Genomic DNA, 21,639 nt, shown 5'->3' on the forward strand with positions numbered 1-21,639 from the left:
AATAACTTGCCCAGTGTGTGAGAAAGACCTTGATAGTCAGAAGTGACCTTAGGTAAAATTATGGAGATCCCAGAATCCTTTTCCTGCACCTATCATCCTGACTTCCCCAGAGTATCCCTCCCTTTTTTTTTTTTCTCCTCTCTAGGACTTTTAATCTATGCTCTTCTCATTAAAAATCACCTATATGATAAGGATATTAATAATGTATTATAATGCATGACTTCTCCTAGGGGCACTTGCACTGTAAATGAAGGGGGAAAACCCTTAGGGCAAAAGAATCCATCTGTCTGGAATATTAAATGCCTGAAAATTTAACATTTGGGACATCTATTATGTTTAATATGGACAACAAGGACATTTTTATTTTAAGATTTTTAAAATTATTTATTTATTTAGCTTACCAGAGCACTGCTCAGCTCTAGTGTATGGTGTTGTAGGGGATCAAACCTGGGACTTTGGAGCCTCAGGCCTGAGAGTCTGTTTGCATAACCTTTATGCTATCTACACCCACCTAACCAGGGCGTCTTTAAACAGTGGGTCTCAATCTTTTGCCGTTTTATAAAAGATTTTCTGTGTGTGGGAATTCTGCTTTTCTTTAAAATCGGTTCCAGCCCTGTGAGTTCAGTTTTTTAGATGTGTGGGATTTAAGTTACCTTGACACTGTAGCCTTGCAGAATCATCATTTAAATAAGAACAACAAGCCTTCCTTGGCATTTTGGTGGAGGAGGGAGGAGTTGGGAAGGAATTGCTTTCTGCAATTTGAGTTCCCTTGTCACTCCCTCCCAAAGGCTCAGAGCTACTCTCTTGCTTTTAAGGGGAGATTATATTGGCATCAAACTCCGAGAAAATGAATTTGACCCAAAAGGAAGAAGGCAACTCACCCTTCTAGATGATATGGTAAGGAAAGTCAAGCTGACGTGAGTCACATATGTGTGTTATATGTATGAGGGTGACAGAACAAGGAGCTGATTATGTAGTAGACAGGGATCAGCCTGTTCCCCACTTCAGAATGTCCTCGACCTCATCTCTCATCCTGGGCTTGTTCATAATATCTTTTTTCTTACAATTTATTTATTCCCTTTTGTTGCCCTTGTTGCTTTATTGTTGTAGTTATTATTTCTGTTACTGATGTCGTTGTTGTTGGATAGGACAGAGAAAAATGGAGAGAAGAGGGGAAGACAGAGAGGGGGAGAGAAAGACACATGCAGACCTGCTTTACTGCCTGTGAAGCGACTCCTCTGCAGGTGGGGAGCCGGGGGCTCGAACTGGGATCCTTCAGCTGGTCATTGCGCTTTGCTCCAGGTGCGCTTAACCTGCTGCGCTACTGCCCGACTCCCTATATCTTTTCACGAAACATTACACTGAAAACAAAAAGAATGAGAAAATGAATGTCATGAAACTTGGGATTTACTAGTAGGAGAGAAAAGATAAAAAAATAAGTTTAGTGCATGATTCAGTACATGATACTAATAATAAGGAAAAAAAGAGTGGGGTTAGGTAGCATAATGGTTATGCAAACAGACTCTCACGTCTGAGGCTATGAAGTTCCAGGTTCAGTCCCCATACTACCATAAGCCAAAGCTTATCAGTGCTCTGGTTAAAAAAAAAAATTGGTAACACCAACTATCATATAGTTTTCAAATACAACACTCCCTCCCCCTTGACCATTTTCATGAAGAGAAGGGACCAAATAATTGAATAGTCTACAATCCTTTGGTTTGCTATTTATGTTGAGTCACCATGTTATGTTATGGAAGCTTACTTCACACAAATTAAAGATGCTATGAAAGATTAACTTAAAAGAAATGAATAAGCTCTTAGCTGGTTTTTGCTTACTTAAGTTTTTCCACACTTCTGAGGATAGGACCTTTCCTTCCCTCTCCCTGACTCCCCTGGGGTTGAATATGCAGTTAAGCCTTGGAATTATGAAGAAGTTCTCTGTGTACATTATCATGTCAATTGAACAAGTGCTTCTTAGACTTTTTCTATGCTATCACTGCTGCAACCTGGTATTTTCAGGGCAGGAGAGAGAAGAGGGAGGGAGAAAGGGATGGAGAGAGACAGAGAGAGAGACCACGAGAGACCACAACACTGAAGCTTCCCCTGCTTGCTTGAGGACTGGGCTCAAATCTGTTAAATCAGGCATCAGCCCAGATAAGCTATCTTGGCCCTGCTTCTCAAACTTTAATGAGGTCTTATTACAAGGCTAACTTAATTCAGGAGGTCTGAGGCAGAGGTGGGAATTCACATTCTTAATGAGCCAGTGCTTCTGGCTCCTATGTACAATTCGGGATTAGGTTTCAGTAGGCAATCGTAGTTTTGCTGTGCTTTGCTGTGCTTTGCATTGATTTGCTTTGCTCCTTTTTTCTTGTTTCAGTTTTGTTCAATCACTAGAGAAAATAATCATTAGAGGAAATAATTATATTGCTTAGAGAATGTTGAGGTTATAAGCCATCCAAAAGCACAGAACTGTCTTTTTCTTTTCTAGGGTGGGTGTGGTGAAGAGAGTGTTTCGGTAGACAAATGCTGTGGATGCTTACAAATAAGTAGGTGGTCAGTAGGATTGCAATGAACGTTCTAATTGGTCTTCCTTTTTTTATTGTTCAAAAGACTTAGCAAATCACCTTTTGTAGTCCTCTCTCAGTCCTCTCCTGATCCTTCCACTTGGGAGAATCTTCTCTGCCTGTAGAAATCTTTAAGGCCTGGCTCCAATGAAGTCTGCTTTCTGGAACCTCCTAGAATTTTCTCTAACTCCTCTGGTGAACACCCGACAAAGCTCCTGAGTCCCAAGAAATGCAGTTCTGATACTCTGCATTTCTTGTTTTTGAAATGGTACTTGCTGTATTCCCCTACTATCTTCTACCCTCCCTCTTGAAATTTTAGATAACAGAGGCTCAAGAGCTTATCAGTTGCTCACCAAAAGACATACCATGAGTTGTTGGCAATGTCTTAATTTCTTCCCAGATTTGTATAATTCCCAGTTTAGTGTTCTTTTCAAGAATCTATTCTTTCTTACACACACACGCACACGCACACACACACACACACACACACACACACATTTTACTTGGGACTCTTAAACCTTCTGTCTGAACATTGGGCTACTGGATATAGTTGATTCTCACATAGTAGACATGATAAATTAGATTAGGTTTATGGTGCCGTTTTCCTTGGGCCCATGTGTTTTACATGAGGCAAGTCTAAGCAGGTTGATCTCTGTGCTTCCTGTTTCCAGGCCCACTATGACTTGGCCATCAGTGTTGCTTTGCAGTGGCTTGATCACTCAGAAGAATTAACTTGGCTGGAGAAGGAGGAAGTGTAAGTTGAAATGTTTTAAATGTCTAACTGAATAACAACAGTGGAAGTTCCATCTGGTGTCTTCCAGTGTGAGGCACTCTGATTTGAAGAAAACTAAAAACTTAAACCTTATAGTTGTCCACTCAGGGAAATCATATACCTATTTGCATCTTTCCTCACCTCTCCTCTCCTCTCCTCTCCTCTCCTCTCCTCTCCTCTCCTCTCCTCTCCTCTCCTCTCCTCTCCTCTCCTCTCCTCTCCCCTCCCCTCCCCTCCCCTCCCCTCCCCTCCCCTCCCCTCCCCTCCCCTCCCCTCCCTTCCCCTCTCTCTCTTTTCTTTCCACTGCTTGATTAAAGCACTTGGCTCTGGCTTATGATGGTGCAGGAGATTGAATCCTTGGATGCTCAGATATGAGAATCTCTTTGCATAACCATTATGCTGTCTACCCCCCCCCCCACCGCCTGACCTATTTGCATGTTTTCCATTTCTGTAAATTGATTTCTGTCTGATGAAGAGCTTTCTTGCATAGAATGTTCTCCCTTAGAAATAAGACTGAGGGAGTCAGGTGGTAGCACAGCAGGTTAAGCGCACGTGGAGCCAAGTGCAAGGACCAGTGTAAAGCTCCCGGTTCGAACCCCCAGCTCCCCACCTGCAAGGGAGTCGCTTCATGGTGGTGAAGCAGGTCTGCAGGTGTCTATCTTTCTCTCCCCCTCTGTCTTCCCCTCCTCTCTCCACTTCTGTCTGTCCTATCCTATCCAACAATGATGACATCAACAACAACAACAATAATAACTACAACAAGGGCAACAGAAAGGGAATAAATAAATAAATATTTAAAAAAAATAAAGAAGACTGAGCTTTGGTGTATTGCACCGTAGTAAAAGGCTCTGGGTCTCGGGAGGTGGGGGACGGGCTTGCAGCTCCTGGCATATGATGATGGTGGAAGAGGACTTAGGCTAGAGATGAAAGTATTTTGCAGAAAACTGAGAGATTTTACACATGTAGCAACAACTGTATTTACAGTAAACCATTAATCCCCCCAGTTAAAGAAAGAAGACTGTGTTTTATCATATGTATGTCACAGGTTTTCAAATAATTAATTCCACAGGTAAAGGCTGCAGTCTTTCCCTGAGAGTTATCAAACACAATTTCTTACTTACTTTCTTTTCCTTTTTTGCCTCCAGGGTTATCATTGGGGCTCGGTGCCTGTATTACGAATCCACTGCTCCTGAAGGCTATTTTTTCCCTTCTGTTGGCCTTGTTTATCATTGTTATTATTATTGTTCTTGTTATTGTTGTCATTGTTGTTGGATAGGACAGAAAGAATTGAGAGAGGAGGAGAAGACGGGGACGGGGACGGGGGGGGGGGGGGGGGGGAGAAAACGATAGACACTTGCAGATCTGTTTCACTACTTGTGAAGCGACCCCCCTGCAGGTAGGGAGCCTGGGCCCCGTACTGGGATCCTTACACTCCAGTCCTTGCACTTCAAACACAAATTCTTAAGCACTGAGGCTTTTTTTTTTTTAACCAGAGCACTGGTCAACTTTGGTTTATGGTGGTGTGGGGGATTGAACCTGGGACTTCGGAGCCTCAGGCATGACAGTTTTTTTGCATAGCCATTATGCTATCTACCCCCACCCCTGAACCAGTTTTGGATCTGAACTGAGATGAATCGTAGCAGTTTGAATCCTTTCCAGCATTTTTGGCATTTTTGCTGTAAGTGAAAGACAGACTCACTCAATTGGTAACATGAAATGAATGAGACCAGTTTATTCCACAGGTCAGTTATTTTTCCTGTTCTGTGACCTTATAACACACACCTGGTCCTGGCTGGTTGGGTCAGTTAGGCGCTAATTACAATAAGTAGAAAATCCAGTTTTAACAGACATAAGCAGAAAAAAAACAAAGCCTAGGGGGATTTATTGCGTTTGTATCTGAAAAGTACATGGATTGACAGATCTGTGTTAAGCATGGTTTAATTCAAATCTCAAATTATGTCACCAGGACCTAATTCTCATAACTTTCAGTCCAGTGGTGAATGAATTAAAAATAAATCATAGAATTGTGTCTCAGTGACCAATGTCTGACTTATCCAGGGGTGGAGGGGAGAGGATGGAATACATTAATTTTACTGCAATGAGTTCTCTATTTGGGGGGATGTATGGGTGGGGTTAATCTCCTTAGAAGCACACAAGTTTGCAGTGGGGTAAGGCAGTCCCCCCCAAGAAAATTTCCATGAAAAAAACCAAAGGATATTTAGGTCAGAACAAATAAATTTATTCACAATAGTGGCCAGTTTGCCAAATTTCTGTAGCTGAGAAGCCATAGATACAAGGCCAATTTATTAGAATTGTCAAATTACTCAAAATTCAAAGTGTGTAATTTTCAAATGATAGGTCATGCATACTGATTTTATTTATTTGTTTTTAAGGATTTTATTTATTTATTAATGAGAAAGATAGGAGGGGAGAGAATGCATGGCACATGCACTGCCAGGGACTGAACTCAGGACCTCATGCTTGAGAATCCAATGCCCTAATGACTGTGCCTGGACCACCCAATTTTCTGTTTATTATGTTTTATTATTATTTACAAAATGATTTTTAATTTTATTTATTTTTATCTTCATTTATTTATTGGATAGAGACAGCCAGAAATCGAAAGGGAAGGGAGAGAGAGAGAGACAGAGAGACACCTGTAACAGTGCTTCACCACTCACAAAGCTTTCCCCCTGCAGGTGTCCTTATGCATTGTAATGAGCACTTAACCAGGTGCGCCACCACCTGGCTCCCTTATTTAAAAAATGTTGGTGGTGGCACAGTGGGTTAAGCGTACATGGCGTGAAGTGCAAGGACCAGCTCAAGAATCTTGGTTCGAGCCCCTGGCTCCCCAACTGCAGGGGGTTCGCTTCATAAGCAGTGAAGCAGGTCTGCAGGTGTGTGTCTTTCTCTCCCCCTCTCTGTCTTCCCCTCCTCTCTCCATTTCTCTCTGACCTATCCAACAAAAACAATAATAACAGCAAGGGCAACAAAAAGGCGGGGGGAAAGCCTCCAGTGAATTCAAGCCCCAGCAATAACCCTGGAGGAAAAAGAAAAAAAAAGAAAGAAAGAAGAAAAAGAAATGTAAACATAGCTTTAGCAGATGCCGAAACAGAGGAACAAGGACAAACAGTTTATTCTCATTTATTCATATTTTCTCCTCAGGAAAAAGCCATTCTGTGGCAAACCTATATATTCAAACCGCAGAGAACGAGAAGCAATGATTTTATCATCTTATGCTGGAATCTTAATGGTAAGGAGAAGAACACTATTTGCATATGGAAATTTTATATCTACTAAACACATGTTGATATCAATGAATTTTTCTTTTTTTTTTGTTTTAATCTTTACTTATTGGATAGACACAGCCAGAAATCAAGAGGGTGATAGGGAGAGAGACAGACAGACACCTGCAGCACTGCTTCGTCACGCGCAAACTTTCCCCCTGCATGTGGGGACCAGGGGCTTGGACTGGGTCCTCACTGTAATACGTGTGCTCATTCAGGTGTGCCACCACCCGGCCCCATCAATGAATTTTTCTTCTTTTTTTTTTTCACCAGGATGACTGATCACACTTGGTACCTGCACTATGAATCCATTGCTCCTGGCAACTTTTTGTTTTTTTAAACTTGACAAGACAGAGAGAAATTGAGAGGGGAGAGGAGACAGAGATGGGGAGAGAAAGAGAGACACCTGCAGACCTGCTTCACCACTCATGAACTGCTCTCTTTGCACCACCACTGGTCCTTGAATTTTTATTCTTCGACCTAAATGCTTAGGACTGCTAATGTTTCTAAATGCTTAGGACTGCTAATCATTAAAAACAATTTTTGAAAATATTTATTTATTTTCCCTTTTGTTGCCCTTGTTATTTTTATTGTTGTAGTTGTTATTGATTTTGCTGTTAGGACAGAGAAATGAAGAGATGAGAGGAAGGGGGGGGAAGATTGACACCTGCAGACCTGCTTCACTGCTTGTGAAGCGACTCGCCTGCAGGTGGGGAAGATTAAATCATTTTTAAAGATATAATAAAGGGGTGAGGGTAGATAGCATAATGGTTATGTAAACAGGCTTTCATGCCTGAGGCTCTAAAATCCCAGGTTCAATCCCCCGCACCACCATAAGCCAGAGCTGAGCAATGCTCTGGTGAAAAAAAAAAAATTAAAAAATGATATAATAAAGAGGACTTTTATGGGGCCAGGCAGTGGTACACCTGGTAGAGCAAGCACGTTACCATATTTAAGGAGCCGTCTTTGAGCCGCTGGTCCCCAACTGTAGGGGAACAGTGAAGGAGTGCTGCAATTGCCTCTCATCCTCTGGCCCTCTCTGGCTCCTCCTTCTGTCTCTATAAAAAATATATATGCATATATGCATAACACACACCCACTAGGAGTGCTGGTAAATTCATCCTGCAGGCACTAGGCCCCAGCAATAACCCTGGTGGCAATAAACATAAAAATAAAGAAGATTTTTATTTTGGGGGTCGGGCGGTAGGGCAGCAGGTTAAGCGCACGTGGCACAAAGTGCAAGGACCCGCATAAGGATCCTGGTTCGAGCCCCCGGCTCCCGACCTGCAGGGGAGTCGCTTCACAGGCGGTGAAGCACGTCTGCAGGTGTCTTTCTCTTCCCCTCTCTGTCTTCCCCTCCTCTCTCCATTTCTCTCTGTCTTATCCAACACGATAGCAATAACAACGACAATAACTACAATAATAAAAAAAACAAGGTTTTGGGAGTTGGGCGGTAGCACAGAGGGTTAAGCGCACATGGCACAAAGTGCAAGGACCCGCATAAGGATCCGGGTTGGAGCTCCAGGCTCCCCACCTGCAGGGGAGTCGCTTCACAGGCAGTGAAGCAGGTCTGCAGGTGTCTATCTTTCTCTCCCCCCTCTCTGTCTTCCTATCCTCTCTCCATTTCTCTGTCTTATCTAACAACGACGACATCAATAACAACAATAGTAACTACAACAACAATAAAAAAGTGAAATAAAAGGGGAAATAAATATTTTTAAAAGGTTTTTATTTTTACATTGTATTGTTTATTTAAAGGGGAAAATTAAAATGAAACATGTAAATAGTTGGTATCTAGATACTCGGATATCCAGAAGTGATTTACTTAGTACCACAATGTCCAGACATCATACTAGACACATTAGAGCTATACTAGCTTTATTTTGTAGTAAAAGAAAATCCAGGGGCTGGGTGGTGGCGCACCTGGTTGAGTGCACGTGTTACAGGGGGCAAGGACCCCAGTTGGAGCCCATGGTCCCCACCTGCAGGGGAAACTTTCATGAGTGGTGAAGTAGTGTTGCAGGTGTCTTTCTGTCTCTTCCCCTTTCTATAGCCCCTTCCCTTTCTATTTCTGGCTATCTATCCAATAAGTAAAGATAATTTAAAAAAAAAAACCTATGGTATTATAAAGTGTTATAATAATTTTTGTTGTTTTTGTTTAACAGAACAGCATCTCAATTGAAGAAATCTTTAAAATTTATGGGGCTGATTCTTCTGTCAATTCATCCAAGGTAAAAGGGACCAGGAATTATCTACTAAGAGATTTTTTAGAGAAAAATTTCTTTATTTTATAAATTTAAAATGTACTTTCAGGGGGGCAGGTGGTGGCGCACCTGGTTGAGCGCACATGTTACTATGCACAAGGACCGAAGTTCGAGCCCTTAGCTCCCACATGCAGGGGGAAAGTTTTGCGAGTGATGAAGCAGTGCTTCAGGTGTCTGTCTCTTTCCTTCTCTGTCACCCCCATACCTCTCAATTTCTGGCTGTCTCTATCCAATAAATAAATAAAGATAATAAAAAAATTAAAATGTACTTTCAGGCTATTTGCTTTTTCTCATGGGTCTCATATCTTTTTAAAATTAAAAAAAAATTTTGGAGGGGTGAGCCGGGCGGTAGCACAGTGGGTTAAGCACATGTGGTACAAAGTGCAAGGACCTGCCTAAGGATCCTGCTTGAAGCCCCCGGCTCCCCACCTGCAGGGGAGTTGCTTCACAGGTGGTGAAACAGGTCTGCAGGTGTCTCTCTCTCCCCCTTTCTGTCTTTGCCTCCTCTCTCCATTTCTCTCTGTCCTATCCAACAACGATGACAGCAATAACAATAATAATAATTTCAATAAAAACCAACAAAGGCAACAAAAGGAAATAAATAAAATAAATATTAAAAAATTAAAAAGTTGGGGTGCAGGGGGATTGAACCTGAGCCTTTGGAGCCTCAGGCATGAAAGCCTCATTGCATAACCATTATGCTATCTATCCCTCCCCTTAAAAAATTTTTATTATTGATTCAAGATAACAAGGGGACAATTACATACAGTTCCCATCACCAGAGTTCTGTGTCCCATCACCTTCATATGGGGTACAGAAGGCGGAAGACCCAGCTTTCATAATTGCTTCTCTACTGAATATGGACGTTGGTAGGTGGATCCATACCCTCAGCCCATTTCTTTCTTTCTTCTTCTTCTTTTTTTTTTTTTTAAAGATTCTATTTATTTATTAATGAGAAAGATAGGAGGAGAGAGAAAGAACCAGACATCACTCTGGTACATGTGCTGCCAGGGATTGAACTCAGGACCTCATGCTTGAGAGTCCAGTGCTTTATCCACTGCGCCACCTCCCGGACCACCCCCAGTCCATTTCTTTCTTTCTTTTTTAATTTATTTAAGAAAGGATAAATTAACAAAACCATTGGGTAAGAGGGGTACAACTCCACACAATTCCCACCACCCAATCTCCATACCCCACCCCCTCCCCTGATAGCTTTCCCACTCTCTATCCCTCTGGGAGCATGGACCCAGGGTCATTGTGGGTTGTAGAAGGTGGAAGGTCTGGCTTCTGTAATTGCTTCCCCGCTGAACATGGGCGTTGACTGGTCGGTCCATACTCCCAGTCTGCCTCTCTCTTTCCCTAGTAGGGTGGGTCTCTGGGGAAGCGGAGCTCCAGGACACATTGGTGGGATCTTCAGTCCAGGGAAGCCTGGCCAGCATCCTGATGACATCTGGACCTGGTGACTGAAAAGAGAGTTAACATACAAAGCCAAACAAATTGTTGAGCAATCATGGACGCAAAGCTTGGAATAGTGGAGAGGAAGTGTTAGGGGAATACTCACTGCAAACTCTAGTGTACTTCTGCTTTCAGGTATATATTTTGCAGTAGTTTACGGATACGTGTGAACGTATGCTCTCTTTCACAGAAACTGGTGTATATCTAGGTTTTGGGGCTTTGTTAGAAAGTGAACCACCTGAGATGGAATTAGAGTATACTATAAAAGGAAAGGTCTCACCCGAGTAATGAAGCTGAAGGGTTGTCATTCCACACATGAAGTCTCTGGACACAGTCTGAAGTGAAGCATGTTGAGGTGGCAATCGTGTTGATTAGGTTGTGATCAGCAGATGCAATATTATTTCATGTGGATTGGGAGAGGCATACAGGAAACTGGGCCCTATCCAAGGGTTCCAGGACTGGGGGAAGTAGAGGCTCTATAGTGGAGATGTGAGGTTCCTGCTGTCTTAGGGTTCAAAAAGACAATCGATAGTTAATGTTATCATCACATTATTTGGTAATTGGGTTAACTTTGAAAAGTCCTTTTGTTAGGGTTTGCTGTACAGTACCCAGTATCTTGTATATAGCTGTGCTATTGGTTGCTTCTGATCTACTTGGTCTAGGCTTTTGAGAGAGTCCGCATATCAAATACACAGCCTATATATTAAAAAGACTTAGATTATGTTTTGAAAAACTTTGAGACATACAATTAATTTTCCCCCTTCTCGTATTAATTAGTGATTTATATGACTGCATTTTACTAGGAGTGTACATAAACACCATTCCCACCACCAAAAGACTGTGACCCATCCCTCCCACCCACTCCCACCCCCCACTGGCCCAGGAAGCTGCATGTCTACCCCTCACCATAGGTTTTTTACTTTGGTGCCCTACTTACAATTTGGTCAGGTCCTGCTTTTAGTTTCCCTTTCAGATCTTCTTACTCAGCTTCTGTTGATGAGTGGGATCATCCCATACTCACCTTTATCTTTCTGACTTAGCTGACTTAACATCATTCCTTCTAGCTCTGTCTAAGATGGGTCAGAGAAGGTGGGTGCATTGTTCTTGATAGCTGCATAGTATTCCATTGTGTATATATACCATAGCTTTCTCAGCCACTCATCTGTTGTTGGGCACCTGGGTTGCTTCCAGGTTTTAGCTATTATGAATTGTGCTGCTATGAACATAGGAGTACACACCTCTTTTTGGTTGGGTGTTATGCAGTCCTTGGGGTATAATCCCAGGAGAGGAATTACTGGATCATATGGAAGGTCCATGTCTAGCCTTCTGAGAGTTCTCCAGACTGCTCTCCACAGAGGCTGGACCAATTTACATTCCCACCAGCAATGTAAAAGGCTTCCTCTGTCCCCACAACCTCTCCAGCATTTGTTGCTGCTGTCCTTTTTGATGTATGCCATTCTTACAGGAGTGAGGTGGTATCTTAGTGTTGTCTTAATTTGCATTTCTCTGACAATCAGTGACATAGAGCAGTTTTTCATATGTTTGTTAGCCTTTTGGGTCTCCTCTGAGGTGAATGTTTTGTTCATATCCTCTGCCCATTTTTGGATGGGGTCATTTGCTTTTTTTTGGATGGGGTCATTTGCTGCATATCTTTCCCTAGTCGGGTAGGGCTCTGGAGAGGTGAGAATCCAGGACACATTGGTGAGGTCATCTGCTCAGGGAAGTCAGGATGAAATCTTAATATCATTTGCAACATGGTGGTTGAAAGACAGTAAGATATAAAGCAGGACAAATTATTTAATAAACAGGAACTCAAAGGTAGGAATAGAGCAGATGAAAATAGGGGTCTTAGTGTGGGAAGAATCTAGAAAGTCTGTTTTAGGTATGTTTCAAGGGGTCCATGACTTCAGTAATTTTTGCCTTAACCGGATAGTTAACATGCAAGTGTATTAAAAGTATTATCTTGGAAAATGGCATCAGAGTTCAGAATAGGGCTAGAAAGTTTGATTAGGGGAGAGAGTAGCTCCCAAACATGAGGGAAATATATAAATGTCATTAACTGTTTATCCCTTATATCTTTTAAAAAAATATTTATTTATTCCCTTTTGTTATCCTTGTTTCTTTTTATTGTTGTAGTTACTTATTGTTGTCATCGTTGTTAGATAGGACAGAGAGAAAATGGAGAGAGGAGAGGAAGACAGAGAGGCAGAGAGAAAGAGAGACACCTGCAGACCTGCTTTACCACTTGTGAAGTGACTCCGCTGCAGGTGGGGAGCCGGGGTTCGAACCGGGATCCTTATGCTAGTCCTTGAGCTTTGCACCACCTGCGCTTAACCCGCTGCGCTATAGCCCGACTCCCTATCCCTTATATCTTAGATGAAGCTGATAATTTTATCTTGGTTGAGATATAAGCCATAAACTTCACATCATTCAGAGGACAAGTTGCTTTTGGCTTTTAGAAGTCCAGTTCTTGCACCAAAGTAAAAGACTCTGGGGTGGGTGGGTGGGGAGAATACAGGTCCAAGAAGGATTCAGAGGACCTAGTGGGGGTTGTATTGTTATGTGGGAATCTGGGGAATGTTATGCATGTAGAAACTATTGTACTTACTGTTGAATGTAAAACATTAATTCCCCAATTAAAAAAAAATAGTAAAAAAAAAAAAAAAGAAGACGTCCAGTTCTTTGGGTTTCTTGGAGAGCCAGCAAGTCACATTACTTAATTTCTACCTCCCCACCCTCCAATACAGTCTTCTCCTTGTCTCAATCACCAACTCTTACACAAATATCTGAGCCCAAGCCCCTCTGTTTTATTCATCATACTCTATTATTATTATTGACTTAACATGGTTTTCGATATTATAAAATTTTAGGAGCTTAGGTTCACACCTATAAAGGTATGTTTTTTTTAATTATATTTATTTGTTTATTGGCTAGAGACAAACTAGAGATTGAGAGGGAAAGGGGTGATAAAGACAGAGAGAGAGAGAGAGAGACAGAGAGACACCTGCAACACTACCTCACCACTTGTGAAGCTTTCAGCCAGGGGCTCTAAACCAGGTGCACTCATCAGGTACACCACCTCCTGGTCCCCTGTAGATGTATATTTGACTCACCTGGGTGACACTGCATTCTCATTTTCTGGTGCCTGGGGGAGGCCCTGGACAGGTATCAGACACATTCAAGCTGTTGATTTCAACTCACTTGGCCACAAGGCAAATACATAAAATCGCATGCTGGCTGGAATGACCTTGTGGATCTCTTTACTCTTGGCAGGCTCAGTAATCAAGAATGTTTTCAATCTTGAGTATCTGAGTAATTTGGATAAGCCAGGTTGATTTGAAGGAACGAGATTGGGAAGAGATATAATTTAGAGGTTGGTTGGCTAATCTATCTAATTTTTCTTGTCATCTACACATTTATCAAGTAGTTCTTTTCATGTTTTCTCTGTTCATTACATACATATAACCTATATTCTTACAGCTAGAAATCAGTAACAAAATGCCCATATTTGTATACAGATGACATAATGATCATTTCTGAAAGAAAAGATATGATACTATCTTTATGAAAGGACATTTTCTTTAAAAGTTTTTTTTATTCTTTTTTTTATATTTATTTATTTATTCCCTTTTGTTGCCCTTGTTATTTTGTTGTAGTTATTTGTTGTTGTTATTGATGTCATCACTGTTGGATAGGACAGAGTAAAATAGAGAGAGGAGGGGACGACAGAGAGGAGGAGAGAAAGATAGACACCTGCAGACCTGCTTCACTACATGTGAAGCGACTCCCCTGCAGGTGGGGAGCTGGGGGCTTGAACTGGGATTCTTCTTATGCTGGTCCTTGTGCTTGGCGCTATGCGCTGTTAACCACTGTGCTACTGCCTGACTCTCTCTTCAAAAGTTTTTATTTATTGCTATTAATTATAAGTATCAACTCAATTATCGATTTAAAATTTTTATTATCTTTATTTATTGGCTAGAGACCACCAGAAATTGAGAGGGGGCAGGGAGAAGGAGAGAGACAGAGATATTTGCAGCCCTGCTTCACCACTCGTGAAGATTTCTCTGGCAGATGGGGACCAGGAGCTTGAACCTGGGTCCTTGCACATTGTAACATGTGCACTCAACCAGGTGCACCACCACCTGGTCCAATTATTGATTTTTTTTTTAATGTGAAGAACAATTTGTATAAAAACTAAGCATGAAGATGCTATGGCTAGGCTACCTGAATTTGAGCTAAATCCATCAGCTTGAAGTAGAATAATCCTAAGCATGATACCTGTCTGCCTCAATTTTATTTGTAAAAAATAGGGATTCCCAAGATGAAGTTGTTATGGGGACCTGAAGTGTGTGCATACCATGAAATTCCCTAGAAGGTTCTGGTACACAGGAGCCAGATAAAAGGTTTCCTCTCATTTCTTCTACATCAGTGTTTCTCAACATACTAGATCAGACAATTCTTCGTTGTGTGTGAAGGGAATGTGGCCGGGTTGTCCTGTGCATTGTGGGAAGTTTAGTAGATCCCTGACTGCGATCCATTAGGTGTCAGTAGCTGTGACAACCAAAATGCCAACAGATGTTTGAACTATAATATATGAATCTGAGGCTCTTTGCCTCTGGGTGCCCTCACAAGTTTCCCTTCACCTCCCATGCTAGCACGTCTTTTTTTTTTTTTTAAATTTATTTATTCCCTTTTGTTGCCCTTGTTGTTCTACTGTTGTAGTTATTATTGTTGTTATTGATGTTGTCACTGTTGGATAGGACAGAAAAAAATGGGAGAGAGGAGAGGAAGACAGAGAAGGGGAGAGAAAGATAGACACCTGCAGACCTGCTTCACCACTTGTGAAGCCACCTCCTGCTGGTGGGAAGCCGGGGGCTCGAACCGGCGGGATCCTTATGCCGGCACATGTCTTTTTGTGAGCCTGCGTCTCCATTCTCTGCATCTGAAGAGATCCCTACATCCTATACAAAAAATCAGCGATATGTCAGAAATATTTAATTTCAAAAATTAAATTATAGAAGCTATTTTTTAAACAGTCCTTCGGGATTTAACATAAATGATTTCAAAAAATGTTTATTGTTATTTTTTCAAAAAATGCTTTTAATAGGCGATTAGTTATTTAAACAAAAAGGATTGCCGGAATTTTTTCTTGGTTGGAAGCATGTGTCTTTGGTTTCCTTGGAGGAAATGTCTCCTTAGCAACATGTGGGAAGCCTTTCCAAGTAGAAGCTTAAAGCTCTGCTGAATACTAATCAGATTATATAGTCTTCATTCACTGGAATTTGCCAGACTTGAGTGGATATAGGCCTACGGACTTTCTTTAGGACCATTTGCTGCCACCTTGTGTCAGAGAAACCCCATAGGCCGCATTTTAACTTCAAGTCTGATTTTTGACATGAAACTTTTTTTTTTTTTTTTGCTGACAGGGAGCTATTTTCTTTTGAGAACCACAGGCCTATAGAAAAATATTCACCCTGTGGTCCGGGAGGCAGCGTAGTGGTAATGCTTTGGACTCTCAAGCATGAGATTGCGAGGTCGATCCCAGGCAGCACATGTACCAGAGTGATTGATGTCTGGTTCTTTCACTCTCCTCCTATCTCTCTCATAAATAAATAAAATCTTAAAAAAAAAAAAAAAGAAAGAAAGAAGGAAAAATTCACCCAAGGACCTCACACAAACAAGTTATTTGTAATTAACTTTCAATAAATATAAAAGGTCCTGCACAATTTTAAACTGAAGAAACAAGAGCAATGGGGGTATAGCATAATGGTTATTCAAAGAGACTTTCATGCCTGAGGTTCCAAAGTCCCAGGTTCAATCCCCTACCCCAACCCTGTACCACCATAAGCTGGAGCTGAGCAGTGCTCTGGTTAAAAAAAAAAAAAAGAAACAAAACAAAACACACCCTTCTTCTTCTTCTAGCGTTTGCCCTTCTTCTGTAGCCAGTCAACAGCGTCAGGTTGAGCCTGATGTAAAGTTTCAGACTTCCTTTGAATCTGGAGAGGTGGCAGTCGTTGACTATGTGGGTCATAGTCTGTCTGTAGCCTCAGGGGCAGTTCGGGTCGTCTCTGGCTCCCCAGCGATGGAACATAGCGGCGCACCGGCCATGGCCTGTTCGATAGCTATTGAGGAGGGCCCAATTATAAGGTGCTAGGTCAAAGCCGGGTTGACACTTGCAGGGGTCTGCGATGAGGTGTTTGTTCTTTACCTCAGCTGACTGCCAACTCTGTTTCCAAGAGACTGGAACAGAGAAGTTCAGTGTAGGCATAGGGGACCAGATTGGGTGACGAGACATCAAGCGTTGGACAGGGTGGGCGAAGATATCCGCGTATATTGGCAGGTCCGGTCGAGCGTAGACGTGGGAAATGAACTTAGATGATGCCGCATCCCGACGAATATCTGGCGGGGCGATGTTGCTAAGAACTGGCAGCCATGGAACCGGGGTGGAATGGATGGTTCCAGAAATTATCCTCATGGAGGAATATAATTTGGAATCGACCAAGTGGACATGGGGGCTACGGAACCATACTGGGGCACAGTATTCTGCAGTGGAATAGCATAATGCCAGAGATGATGATCGTAGTGTGGAAGTGCTCGCGCCCCATGAGGAGCTGGCCAGTCTTGCAATGATGTTATTCCTCGCGCCCACCTTTGCTGCAGTTTTTATGAGATGTTCGTGAAATGACAGAGTGCGATTGAGAGTAACGCCAAGACAGACTGGCTGGGCTTCATGCCGGATTCTCGTATCGCCAAGCTGCACATTAAGCTCACGCGAGGCTGAGGCACCCTACACCACCGTAAACCAGAGCTGAGCAGTGTTCTGGTAAAACAAACAAACAAACAACAACAACAAAAACCCAAGAACATAAATCTTCAACTACATGAAGCAAGCAATAAAAAATAGCCTTCAGTGCCATTTTGACAGAGATAAAGGGGAGAAGGAAAGGGAGGCAGAGAAATTAAAAACTGATGCAGCAGAGGGGAAACAACAAGAAGGAAATTTCAACACCTCTACCTCCCTTCACTCTTCCTGAATTCGTACCTCAACTTCTGACCTGACACCATCCTGTCCCAGCCAGACATATATCCTTTCCAAACCACAGTGGTCAGAGGCAAATAAGATGGTGCCTAATCCTAGGTCTGTGACTTCCTAGATGTGGAAGAGTTGTTGAGTTTCTCTAGTTCCCATTTCCCCTACACATGTATCACCACAATTACACCTGAGTGTAGCTGTATGGACACATTAGTGTGTTCTGAGACCATGTAAGTCAAGTCCATGATGGAGCTTTCAGTATATGTGGCCCCCCAAATCAATACATCTTTAAAAAGAAAGTAAAAGGGAGTCGGGCGGTAACACAGTGGGTTAAACGCAGGTGGAGCGAAGCGCAAGGACCAGCGTAAGGATCCCGGTTCAAGCCCCCAACTCCCCACCTACAGGGGAGTCGCTTCACAAGCGGTGAAGCAGGTCTGCGGATGTCTTTCTCTCCCCCTCTGTCTTCCCCTCCTCTCTCCATTTCTCTCTGTCCTAACAATGACGACATCAATAACAACAATAACTACAACAATAAAAAACAAGGGCAACAAAAGGGAAAATAAATAATTTAAAAAAATTTTAAAAGTAAAAAAAAAGGATATGATTAACTGTAGCTTTGAGACCTAAACTTTATTCTAAATAATAATTTTTTATATACGTCACAAAGGGAGCTACATTAATTGCTTCCATAGTCATCAGATTATCACACTCAAAAGTTCATAGCATATTTGAACTGGAATGATCTTTAGAATCATTGGACTTAGGGACTGAGAGATCGCTTACCAGGTAAGGAATACACCTAATCATAAATGAAGCCCCAGTCTTGGTACCATAAAGAAGCATAACACTGGAGAAGCAGTTTATGGTATCTCTCCTTTTCTCACTCTCTTTTTCTTTCTCCATATTCTGTATCTATATCTGACATCAGATTCTGTCTTCCTTCCCATTGGAGAGGAAACTAACACTGATCTTGCATCTTGTAAGTGCACCAGGATTGATGTATGAGTTAGTGCTTCTGATACTTAGCACTCCTTGTCCTGAAGGCCCATGATCAAAGCTGTAGTTGTTCCACAGTTAGAAAGTTTCCTTTGGGTCTGAGTGGTGGTGGCACCTGGTTGAGTGCCAGTTACAATGCACATGGACGTGGGTTCAAGCCCTGGGTCCCCACCTGCAGAGGGAAAGCTTTGCAAGTGGTGAAACTGTTGCAGGTGTCTGTCTGTCTCTCTCTCTCTCTCCCTGTCTCTATTTGGCTATCTTTATCCAAAAATGAAAGTTTCCTTTCAGTTATCCTCTGTTTTAGGGTCATCTTTCTGAAGAGATTATGTACTTCTCCTTTCTTCTTCTTCTCCTCCCCGTCCCCTCCCCCTCGACTCTTCCCCTCCCCCCTACTCCCCCTCCCGCGCTCCACCACTCCCCCAGATCCTCCCCCCTCCCCTCCCTCTCTCCTCCCTTTTCCCCTCCCCCTCCCCCTCCTCCTTCTTTTACCAGAGCACTAATCAGCTCTGGTTTACAGCAATGTAGAGGATTAGAAACATCAGACAGGAGAGTTTCTTTGCATAACCATTATGTTATCTACCCCCACCCGAGATTATATACTTCCCAAGTTTAGAGGTTATCTTTCTGCTTGCATTGAATTCTTTACAGTGTTGAACATGAAGTAAAATCAGTAAGTATTTTTGCCATTCGACTAAAAGACCAACGTCAAATGTGAATATGCCCACACTGAGGTGGCTCTAAACTGCTCTGCTAATATAAAGAATACAACCTTATTTGTTGTTCAATCTGTGTTCTCCATATGATACAACCGAAATCTCATCCTCATAAAGGAAAACAAAGTCTGGGGGGGGGGGGTGCTGTTACTACACAGTTCTGCAGAGTTGGCAGGAACACAGGCTTCTTCCAGTCTCTCTGCTCAGTCATTTCTGTTGCAAATCATAAGCTAACAATAATAATAAAATGTCCGTAGTAAAAACAAACAACCCCCAGGAGCTGGGCGGTAGCTCAGCGGGTTAAGCGCAGGTGGTGCGAAGCACAAGGACCTGCGTGAGGACCCCTGTTCCCTGGCTCCCCACCTTCAGGGCGTTCGCTTCACAGGCGGTGAAGCAGGTCTGCAGGTGTCTGTCTTTCTCCTTCTCTGTCTTCCCCTCCTCTCTCCATTTCTCTCTGTCCTATCCAAAAACAATGACAGCAACAACAACAATAATAACGAAACAACCATGATAAACAAGGGCAACAAAAGTGAATAAATAAATAATTTTTTTTAAAAAGCCCTCCACACACAAAGTAAAACCCTTGTACAAATCTAGAGACCAAGTTCTTGTCCAAGTAGTGATTTAAATTTAATCTGAAGGAATATCGTTTTTATAGCGGCTTGATCATTAAGAATATTTTTATCGGGGATTGGGAGGTAGCCCAGTGGGTTAAGCGCACATGGCGCTAAGTGCAAGGACGAGTGTTAAGGATCCTTGTTCGAGCCCCCCCCCCCCAGGCTTCCCACCTGCAGGGGGGTTGCTTCAAGAATGGTGAAGCAGGTCTGCAGGTGTCTTTCTCGCCCCCTTTCTGTCTTCCTCTCCTTTCTCCATTTCTCTCTGTCCTATCCAACAGCAACGGCATCAATGACAACAATGATAATAACCACGATAACGATAAAAAATTTTTTTTTTAGCAAGAATTTTGGGTCAGGGGGTGAGCGGTTGCACAGCTGGTCAAGTGTACATGTTACTAAGTATAAGAACCCGGGGCTTGAGCCCTGATTCCCACCTGAGGAGGGCACTTCAGAGTGGTGAAGCAAGTCTACAGGTGTCTTTCTTCCTCTCCCCTTCTGTATCCCCCCCTCCCCCCGCCTTTTTAGGAGAGCACTGCTCAGATCTGGTTTATGGAGGAGTAGGGGACTGGATCTGATCTTTTGGAGCCTCAGGCATGATAGTCTCTTTACATAACCTTTGTGCTATCTACTCTCTCCCCCTTACCTTTCAAGTTTTCTTTGTCCTACCAAAGAAAAGAGAAAAAGAAAAAAAAAAAAAGGCTGCCAGGGGGATGGAGTCTTTTTTTTTTTTTTAAATAAGTTCTTTTTTATATATTTATTTATTTATTACCTTTTGTTGCCCTTGTTGTTTTATTATTGTAGTTATTTTTGTTGTTGTTATTGATGTCGTCATTATTGGATAGGACGGAAAGAAATGGAGAGGGGGGAAGACAGAGAGGGGGAGAGAAAGATAGACACCTGCAGACCTGCTTCACCACCTGTAAAGCGACTCCCCTGCAGATGGGGAGCTGGGGGCTGGAGCCAGGATCCTTATGCTGGTCCTTGTGCTTTGCACTGCTTGTACTTAACCCGCTGCTCTACCGCCCAACTCCCTTGGAGGATGGATTCATAGTGTTGGCATACAGCTCCACTAATAACTCTGGCAGCAATAATAATAAAAAAACCCTAGAACATTGGGTGATAAAAATAGAATAGGGGGGCTGATCAGGGGTGCACCAGGTTGAGTACACATGTTACAGTGTGCAAGGACTCAGGCTCAAGCTTCCAGTCCTTACCTGCAAGAGGGGACCCTTCACAAAAAGTGAAGCAGGACTGAAGGTGTCTCTCTTCCTCTCTCCCTCTCTGGTTTCCCCTCCCCTCTGAATTTCTTTCTGTCTCTATCCAAACTTAATTAATAAAATATTGAAAACTACAGAATAGAAAATCTTTTACTGACCTAGAAATCTGAAAATGAGTATTTTTTCCCTTAAATTCTTCCTTCTTTTTTTTAAAATATTTTTTTAGTATGTTTCTCATTACACATTTCCTTGTTCATTCAGCAAACAGAGTATATGCCTACTATGTGGATAATATTATAAGAGATATCACATAACCTACTGTACGATACATGGTCATTTAAGGTAATAATTTCTAATACCTAACCTCAAGGAGTTTGACTTCTAATTGTTTTTGATGCTACACATATTTACTTGCAAAAGTCATGCCAATGTGAACTAAAGTTAATAATAATTACAATGACATTAGAGATACTTTATAAAACAGACCATGATTAAAAATCTGATACTAATTCTAAATAGTGTATGCTTTATGTTCAGTGTTGTCGTACTATGATGCGGAGGAGAGAGAAAGAGAGAGGAGATCTGGAGCGGAGAGGGAATACAATTCTTTATTAGCACGGGCACCTCAGAGTTGGATGAGAGTGCAGTGGTTCGGGCCACGTGGAGCTAGCCAAAATGGTTGCCCTGCGCAGCAACCTTCCCTGCGTCCAATCACCGAAAT

At 42.3% G+C, this 21,639-nt stretch overlaps 1 protein-coding gene across 5 annotated transcripts in view; it reads left to right on the top strand.

Annotated features, from left to right (window-relative positions):
* The window catches only part of C7H2orf80 (chromosome 7 C2orf80 homolog), a 35,072-nt gene that overhangs the window by 2,663 nt on the left and 10,770 nt on the right, over positions 1-21,639 (top strand). For 3 of the 5 annotated variants that reach the window (XR_009550650.1, XR_009550649.1, XM_060194025.1), the window contains exons 2-6: positions 816-897; positions 3,236-3,318; positions 6,502-6,589; positions 8,789-8,854; positions 9,632-9,756. Coding sequence is in view for 3 of the 5 variants with exons in the window: in XM_060194025.1 (XP_060050008.1) it covers positions 816-897; positions 3,236-3,318; positions 6,502-6,589; positions 8,789-8,854; positions 9,632-9,756 (444 nt within the window). In the remaining 2 variants the exon portion in view is untranslated. The remainder of the gene's footprint in view (positions 1-815; positions 898-3,235; positions 3,319-6,501; positions 6,590-8,788; positions 8,855-9,631; positions 9,757-21,639) is intronic. The other 2 variants (XM_060194026.1, XM_016186883.2) reach the window with 1 other exon arrangement.

Source organism: Erinaceus europaeus, chromosome 7, assembly GCF_950295315.1.
Source record: "Erinaceus europaeus chromosome 7, mEriEur2.1, whole genome shotgun sequence".
Lineage (NCBI taxonomy): Eukaryota > Metazoa > Chordata > Mammalia > Eulipotyphla > Erinaceidae > Erinaceus > Erinaceus europaeus.